Genomic DNA, 9,227 nt, shown 5'->3' with positions numbered 1-9,227 from the left:
CTTTTTTTAGGAAAATAGTTATGTAGGGAATATTAATGTTTCGCAAAATAGACCAAGTGAGTGTTAAAATTGAAAGTGGTGATGATGTGAAAAATCAAGAAGATGAGGATGATGCTGTTTTGTAATGGTAGAAACCATATATAACTTAGCTCTATATATTACACAGTTTTTCCTAACCCTAACCCTAACCCTAACCCTAACCCAAGAAAGTAAGAAACCCCCCACTGCTGTGACAGAAAAGAGATCCAAATGACTTGGCGTAAAAGCCAAGTCACGGTTTCATTTTTACGCCAAGTCATGGTTTCATTCACATATATATGAAAGTACGTCAATCTCGTATTAAGCCAGGAGGCCCAGGACTATATAGTATATACACACCACACAGTTATATACGCACACATATATCATCCTCTAATGAAGAGTACTCCACGTTCATGGCGAGTTTTTGGAGTATTGAAGTTATATATTCTATATATATATTTTTCTATTGGTGATAGATATTTCTGGATGCTAGTTATAGTTCCCAATTTGTTTAACATTACTCTCAATAACTGTATCGTTCCATGCAGCATTTCATTTAAACAAAAGACTTCGACAATTAAGTTCAATGCAGAACATGTTTTCACATCTAGCTGACAACAGAAGAATGAAGCAACTAAATAAACTCCCCAAGGTTAACAATTAATTAAGTATAAATGAATACCCAAGCATTACCCAAAATTTTAGAAAATAAGAAGCATTTACATCATAACTTACAGGCAAAAACAATTTTGAGTTCTAACAGATCACTTGAATACCACTTCTTTAATTGCCCCACTCAGAATTGTAAATCAAAATCATGTAAAAAGCATTTAAGAGAAGAAACAGATACAAAATTCAACATAAAACAAATTTTGATGCAATACTAGAAGTGTAAATTAGTCAAAAAAAAAAAAAAAAAAAAAATTTCGTGACATGCTTCGTAGCTTAAAAAATTTCATTATTAGACACAACTGAAATCCCATTAATCTTTAAAACCTAGATTGACTAGGCATGATAGTGAATTACCAAAAATATATATTCTGTCTACGCAGAATGCTAGAAGGAAAAGAAATGATTTCCATAATGAATATATATGGACTAATGTCTTAAAATCCCAAAATTCTATGCCAATCAATACATTTTTACTTCCTTTCCAACAATGCTGTCAATGTAATAGTTTTTTTGAAAAGGAAGTATTGTAGTAAACTAGGCCCATACTTGTCTGTCTAAATCTTTGTTTTCAGTTTTTCTTTATGCTTACGAAGCTCTACAGGCCAGTTACTACATATTGGGGCAACAAGCTTTGAAGAGAACGGTTCAACCCAAGAAAACCCTCCAGATAGGCTTCACAGATGTCCGAGTTGGCGAAGGCAATGGCTTAAGAAGATAACTTCTCAGATTTGACTCTAAGACTGTGTCTCAGATGAGTGATTAATCTTGGGCTCTAAAATCTAATAAGATGGATCGTCATGACCTAAATCCCCCAATCCACAAAAAATAAAATAAATGAATAAAAGAAAATTCTGCGGGTCGTTTTCAGTGCAATAAATATATCCACTAAAACTCAGCAGCCATACCCTAGGGTTGCATATTAACCAAAATGTTCGTAGACAGTTCAAACTCAACCCGTTAAGGACTCGATTCTTGTTCATTATCAAATTAATGAATGAGCTCGTGCTCATTTTTAATTCATTAAATAAATAGGCTGTGCCCAAGCAACGTCAAGCTTAACTCTTTAGGCCCATGAACAACAGCCCATTTAACTTGGCCCAACAAGACTACTCTAATTGATTAGGGTACACCGACTAAGCCCATCAAGTTATCCACACAAGAGAAGTGAACAAGTGATTACTGGTTTTTAGCTAATCAGACATTGTCTGGGAAAGAAGACTTCCCCTTCACCTTCTCTTTTTAAGAATGCAACAGTAAGTTTAGTTAGCAATTTTGAGATACTCCAAAGTTTGTGGATCAAATCTCCCTCATCGAGCTGAGCCCAAAAATTCCATAGCTAAGCTAGGTTCTCTCATCTCAAGTAACATTAAGTTACCTTGTTAATTATTCAAGATCTTGAACCCCGTTTAACGAAATACAATTGTGCTCGCGTGAAAAATGCATGTAGAACAAAGGGAACCAGAAGGATTCCCCATTCAAGCTGTTACATAACTATAGAACAAACAATGTTGTTTTAGCCTGAGAAACTTCTTCAGATATCTCAAATTTACAACATTCAGATTGTCATGCACAAAATAAACTGATAAAGAAAACAAGCTAGTAAAAGATAAAAACTGGTTACAACCTCAGTTCATTTAACAAGAAAGACTGATCTGCAAAAAAAGAGCAACAGTTTCAAAAATCTACCAAAACTAGCAGAAAATGTAACTTACAGCATCAACGGGCAACAGTAGCAAGTAGTTTGCATAACAAAAGATGAAAGGTGACCTTTCAACAATGGCAGAGTGGCCTTGCAGCCTAGAAGTTCGAAATAACCAGAGTCTTGCAGCCAAAAGTTAAAGACAACTAGAAAAGAAAGTACTGCAATTATAGATCATATCCGATCAGCAAGGTACCTCACAAGGGAATCGATTGGCTTAATGCAGTCAATGCTGCCGATTTCCCTGCGCCTAATTTTGATACGAGCAAGGTAATCGGCTGTGATCCAAGCAAAACTCAACCTCACTGTCTCCCCAGCGCCATCTAGCTCTTGCAACTCCAGTGACTTCTTCAGCCAACTAGGATGATAAGTGACCTGATACCATGCAGATGCCTTTCTTTCATAAATGGCATTCTTCTCTTTGTCAGAAGGCTGATCAATATCTGGATCCATCTGCTCAAAAATATTCCTGAACTCTTTCTGCAGGGCACTATAAGCATGCTTCAGTCTCTCTTTCAGTTCCCCTTGCTTCTTGCTACTGTACTTCGGCATGGACCAAATGTGCCCAGTCACAACCTCTTCCTCCCTGTTCACTTTATACTGTCCCAAAAGACCATTTAACTGCCCATCATAAGAGCACTTGTGGGTCCATGCATCATCGATGAAATCAGTGGATCCTGGAACCTCAAGGTCTGTGTCATAAGGAATATCTTCAGGAAACAATGTCAGCTCGGAAGATGCAACCTCATCTTTGTCACACGCATCTTTGATTTGGCGATAGAGTTTACCCAAAATTTTCTTTGACTTGTACGACTGAAACTCCTCTTTCCCCATAAAGTCAGGGTACAATTTTGGTTTAAGTTCAAAAGGCATGGTCACGAGCTTTCCAGTTTTTGGAAAATCAACGGCTGTGGCAGCAAGCTCTGCCAATTTTATACACTTTTCATCCAATGCTCCATATTCACTGAGGTCAGCATGAACCACATGGGCATGGCAGATTGCACCCAGGTTCTCATTTACTATGTTCCTAGAGAAAAAATCTGTTATGTCCTGTAAACACATAATAGATGTCAGAAGTCCATCTCGGTGGCCAACATGTGATTCCACACAGAATATACATAGATGAAAGAATTTATAACCAATGTTAGTCTCTTGACTTCAGTAAATTATATGAATTGACAAATGTGTGACTAATACGCGGTTCGGCAAAGCCTACGTCCACGGTAGAGATTCGTCGAAAGTCTTCACTATGTGTAAAATCAGAGATTACAAGTTTCAGCCCCTCACTCTCTATTATGTATGAATTTCAGTCTCTCTCTCAACCCACACCAAACCCTAAACACCCTTATATATCGGGCTACAAGAGAGTACTACTTAGGGTCCACGACTCATGAGCAAAAACGGGTCAAAAATTATCCTCGGGGCCAAGTTCCATCCAACGGTTTGTCAGGTTGAAAGCACGTTGCAACGCATCCGGCACCAAATTCAGGACACAGCATCACATCACCAAATGATAGAAGGTTGTTAACTAAAGAGAAGAAATCAAGTAAGCGGTATGAAGATAGAGAATACATCATAGCATACTGTTAATGATTAACAATGATTGAAAGATAATAATGATACCAACAAGCTAGTGGCCTGGCGGTACCAGGCCTCTACTTCCCAAAGGGAGGTTAGGGGTTCGAGCTTTAGTGGAGGCATGTGCATGTCAGTACCAATTAAGGAAAAAATAATAATGATAATGATTTAAATACTAATATAATAGTAGTAATTTTAAAAGCATATACATCAAAAGTATCAATTAAATGTAATATAATAATGATTTCAAAACTAAATTAACAATGACTAAGAATATTACTTCAAAGATATATAATTACCATGTGCTTCACTGGACGTGGCAATTCTTTAACTTCTGCAGGCGCATATTCCATTGGTGTCCAACTCTTCTTACTTGGAGGAATAAGATTTTCATCCCATGTCACAAAGTAGAGATCACCATCAAGGTCACTTCCTGATGCTTCATTTGCATGTGGTCTATCCCCCTTTTGAGGGAAAACCAGACAATCAAAAAGATGGTTCAACTCAGGAACATTGACTGCCTCCAGGATCCGCAAATCACCAGGGTGAAGACATGGGTTCTTTGCAATTATTACAGTACCTTTAATCACTTGTAGATTTTTGTCTGTCTCAGAAAACCTAGAGCCATGCTTTGCAAAACAATTTTGCAACGAAGGATTTGACACTTGAATAAAACACTGGCCTTGTTGAAGTATCCCTAACTCATCTAAACAGCCCATCAACCACCTTCCTGAAGGAACAAAGATCCTACACTTTTCCCTGAGGTCCCCAAGCTGGGCAGCTCTTATACTAGTTAACATGCCCCGCAGATGAGGTTCATTTGGAGGTTTGAAACCTGCACTTAACATTATTGCTGCAGTATTTCCTTGCTCGGCACATGAAGCAGTAAGAACCTCAAAAGCCACATCCGTGTCTACAAGCATCTGATTTAGTTTAGAAATCATACACTCCTGCATTCTCCAAAATATTTCATCTTGAACATTCAAAGTAGAAAGTAACGTCACTATCTCCCGGTTTAAGAATCCAGGCTGGAACCGAGTCCAAGAACAGATTTCAAGAATTTTGTGATTGGATTCAAACTTGTCCATACTTGGCCCCAAGGCAAGCCGGAAACCATCATTTTTTGATGGCCAACAGGCAACAACCCCTTTGTAACCAGCATATCTAATCTGATAAGCACACGGAGGGTTCACTGTCAGCTGCAATCTCTCTGCAACTTCCATTGCAAGATCAGATGTTATCATACCAATCCCATCAGAGAAAACATGCCCATTTCTCTTTATGTCAGGAAGCTCTGAGTCAACGTCACTTAATGGAACTTCAACTGTGGCATAAGTGGATGAGAAACACTGTCCCATCCTAGCAGCACACTTCGCAACATTCCTGTTTGTAAACTTTCCCATCCAATTTATTATGTCATCCACACTAATTCTCTGGTCTTCAGCAAAAAACCAGGCAGAACGGTCCCTCAATTGATTAGCTGAGAAGGCCAAAAAGGAGTATCGCCGACGACATAAGCGGAACCCCTCGCTCACAATACTCTTTACCCTTTTGAACATTGTGGTTTTCTGCGGAGAAGAGTTTGCTGTAATTTCCCAAACAATAGGAGCAGTATAATAGGAAAGAACATTCTTATTAAGTGTCTGCATGCCTTCATCCATGAAGGTAACCCTTAAAAACCGATCAGAAACTTCTCTATAATTCCTGATAACCCTATTGGAAAGTTCAACTTCTGGTGGAAGACAGTAGGCTTTGGTTGGCGTAATAACCAGCCTCCTAACTTCAACAATACCAGCCAACTCTTTAGGTCTCTGGAGAAGCTTAGGATTTTTCAGCAACCATTCCTGGACAAGTTTCAGCCTCATATAGGCATCAAACAGGGGGTGCTTGCAAGCACATATGTGCTTTAATGCAGCTACATTTACCTCCTCCGGCTGGTTTCTCAGCAGATTAAAAAACCTGTCCGACAACTGGTGTTGGTTAATGATACCTTTGTGCACAACAGCATTAACCAAAAACATGATTTTAAATGACACACCATCCTTGTATTGAATACAAAAGAAAGGATCAGCCTTGGGCATCCCAAAATCAGGTTCATCCCGTATCTTAAGCTGCTGCCTAGACATTTCAGTTTGTACCCTCCGTTCCTCGAGATATTTCAGGGCCTTCTTCAGCTTCAAATGGTGGCGAGGTGAAATTGACATTCTATAAGTATTACACCTACCAATGACCCCGCTAGGTGTAAAATCTGTGGTTCGGATCCACGGATCATCATCATCTAACAAATCAAATGGAACTGAATTCTCTATATCATCATCTGCAGTTCTATAGTAAAGAAGCGGAGATGAAGCCAGCTGCAATAAAATTATTTTTGATGACATATCATCAATTTGTTTGATCTCATTGACGTCTCTTACCAAGAACTCAACCTTGAAATCACACTTCATTACCACATGCTTGTTTGTGCCTTTGAGGGAGAAAGCAGTATCCTTGGTGAACAGGAATTTGCATGTCCCATCAAAGGGATCCACAAGAAAATCAACCCCATTAGCAGGCCCTCTCCAGCCAACAAAGAACTCATCTCGGCTAACCAAGAGTCCGATCTCAACCTTGACATCAGAAAATCTAAAAGGAACATTATCTATCCTCCACTTACTCATGCGACGTGGATTTTGAGGCCCCAAACTAACTTTAAGAGGATTCTTGAACAATATAAGCTCACAACGCCCTGCAGCATCTAGAGCTGACTTTGCATAATCAGGAGTTGCAAAATGCACAAAGGCGTGAGGTTCCACCTTTTCATATTCATTTGTTCTTTGAACATTTGCGACATTGATCTCAAAATTTGGGTATGAATCTGGAGGAGTTGAAGAAGTCTTCAATCTACACCTCCAAACAAGTCCAATTTTATCTTCAAAGTAATCCAAAATCATTTTTGCAGTGACAAATTCATCAAACCCACCAACACTAACTTGAGTTACCACCATGTCATTTTCACCTCCCTCCCACACCATCTTTCTCCTCACAAAATTTCCAATGTCCCAATCACTTAATCTGTATAATTTCCAGTTCCACCTAACACAAAATCCAACATGTGTAAGAGAAACACAAACATTGTGCCTTGAACCATAAAAAATGTAGTCTTATAACAATTATACTGCATTTGGCTGTGAGATAATGTAAAAATGACAAAATAAATAAATAAATAAACTTTAGAATATGGTTTCTCATCATTTGGGACAAACAGCATAGTACCTTATACACATATTTGACTCAGCTGAAGCAATTTTTCCCATTTCACAAAAAAACCCTAAAAACATCAAATATAACACAAAATTTAATTAAATCTTCTTTCCTTGCAGAGAATAAATGATAAGAACAAATACAATCCATCAACAAAAATAATCACCTTACGATCAATTTACATTTTCTTTAACTTAGTTAATTCACACAGCTAATTAGTAAGAAACTCAAACCTATGTTCAACTAAGCCTAGAAAAGTCATCGTGCATTGTTAGTGACTCAAAATTATGTAATCATGTCTTTTGCTCCATTTAATAGCATAGATAAACTTTTCAATAAGAGAACAAACTTAATTAATAAATCTCATTTTACTTCTAATTTTCTAAACTGGTAAGAGAGGTAAAAAAGCGACAGAACAGGTTGATGAAATGAAATGCAAGTAAAGGGGACCGAGCACACATAATGTTCTGAGTCATTCAAGTAAATCCTGTAATGTATTTGTCTTGCTACATTCATTTCAAACATATTCCGCGATCAAATTACCAAGAACTATTTCGTTCCAAAATATCATCTCCAATTCAACCTTGACCAAATTCCACATAATCAAAACATCAATTTTAATATATGAAAGAAAATATATTGGAATCATTCCTTAGTTATTAAAGAGTCAACCATGAAAACCAATCTATTAATTTAATTGCAATATATTTTAACTTCTTTAAAATCAATGTAAGATGTTTGGCAAAAAGGGCAATTCCCAAAACAAAAAATGAACAGAAAGAACAAAACTTGCAATATATTTCAAATTCTTCAAAATCAATGTAAGATGTTTGGCAAAAGGGAAATTCCCAAAACAAATAATGAACAGAAAGAACAGAAATTTCCAAAATTAACAAGTTCAACACCTACAATGATATGTCCCTAAAGCTAAAATAGAAGGTGGAAGGGGACAAATAGCAAAAATATTCTGAATTGATCGTTAATTTAGATCAATCATGGGCACAAACTCATTTCTGTTTTCATGTATGAAGAGATGAGAAATTTTATTCATTTCGCAACAACCCAAAACTTCACTCTACCTAAGACTAACAAAATTGTTAATTAATTTGGCATAGATGAAGGATAATAACCCAGAATTCTATTCTAATTCCCTTTCTTTCCTTACAGTTTCCATCGTTTTCTCAGAAAGCAAACGATTGTCAAAAAAAGTATCAATTGATCAACAACAAAAGCTCAAATTTTTGTACAGAAAATCAAGATTATATTACAATTACAACAAAACTGAAATCGATGTCAAAAAAATAAAAAAGTGATCGCAATAAGACCAAATTGCACAATTTTGAGAACCCTACTAACCTTTCGAGTCGATCAACCAAACGTCGAAACCATCTTAGACAGAAAAGATGAATAACCAATGCGATTGAAAGAGAGAGAGGTGATGAAGAAAAGAAGCAATGTGAAGCTTGGCTTGAGTAGAGCAGAGTGTGTACTGTGTATATTATATATTGGTACCGAGTACGAGGAAGACTTTTGCAACTTTTTGGTGGGTAATAGTAGGTACTGTTTTTTTTTTCTAATACTTCGTTCTTTCTCTCTCCTCTTCCATTCAATTTTGAATGAAAATAAAATGACGTATTAGTGAAGTCTCGTTCCTCCAATTCTTTTCCTCTCCCCCGTACTAGACATTGGAAATTTATTCATCACTATCTCTTTATTCTAGAAGGAAGATTGAATTGTAAAAAGGAATAATTGTTTCACTCTTTTTTATCATCTTCTCTTCCAGGAAATCATTTATGTACCGTTTCTTTACCTTTGGCTTGCCCTTTTACTTTTTCTCTCTTCTGTCTCTACCCTTTCTGCCACCTTCAACTTCGTCTCCCCTGTATGTTTTTCTCCCCACTCATTTTCATGTGAGGGGAGGTACGTGTAACAATAAATTTGTTCTGTGAATGATTTTTATGCCATTTTGTTTTTGTTTTGCTAAATTTGTTTTTGTTTGACTTGTTTCTGGCTC

General features: G+C 37.0%; 1 protein-coding gene across 2 annotated transcripts; it reads right to left on the bottom strand.

Annotated features, from left to right (window-relative positions):
- Nucleotides 1–2,273: 2,273 nt before the first annotated feature.
- LOC132304470 (RNA-dependent RNA polymerase 6-like) lies at nt 2,274–8,903 on the bottom strand. Of its 2 annotated transcripts, XM_059802153.1 has the most exons (4): nt 8,570–8,903; nt 7,226–7,280; nt 4,270–7,045; nt 2,274–3,442 (listed from the first exon to the last, which is right to left on the bottom strand). In XM_059802153.1, the coding sequence occupies exons 2-4, from the start codon at nt 7,264–7,266 to the stop codon at nt 2,567–2,569; spliced, it is 3,693 nt and encodes a 1,230-aa protein (XP_059658136.1). In that variant the 5' UTR covers nt 7,267–7,280; nt 8,570–8,903; the 3' UTR covers nt 2,274–2,566. The 2 variants fall into 2 exon arrangements, with proteins under 2 accessions (XP_059658136.1, XP_059658137.1); XM_059802154.1 differs by lacking the exon at nt 7,226–7,280 and having other exon boundaries at nt 8,570–8,902.
- Between the last annotated feature and the right edge of the window lie 324 nt (nt 8,904–9,227).

Source organism: Cornus florida, unplaced genomic scaffold, assembly GCF_030987335.1.
Source record: "Cornus florida cultivar Cherokee Brave unplaced genomic scaffold, ASM3098733v1 CherokeeBrave_3.0.0_Hap2_Chr04, whole genome shotgun sequence".
NCBI lineage: Eukaryota > Viridiplantae > Streptophyta > Magnoliopsida > Cornales > Cornaceae > Cornus > Cornus florida.
Note: the sequence above shows the minus strand (reverse complement) of the source record. Positions and strands in the feature narration are given on the sequence as shown.

Excerpts from the sequence above, each read along its gene's own strand:
- LOC132304470 (XM_059802153.1), bottom strand. The coding sequence starts at position 7,266 with ATGGGAAAAATTGCTTCAGCTGAGTCAAATATGTGTATAAG. Across the intron at positions 7,046-7,225 it reads GAGTCAAATATGTGTATAAG|GTGGAACTGGAAATTATACA; the intron begins GTACTATGCTGT and ends ATTTTGTGTTAG. Across the intron at positions 3,443-4,269 it reads CACGTCCAGTGAAGCACATG|GACATAACAGATTTTTTCTC; the intron begins GTAATTATATAT and ends ATGTGTTTACAG.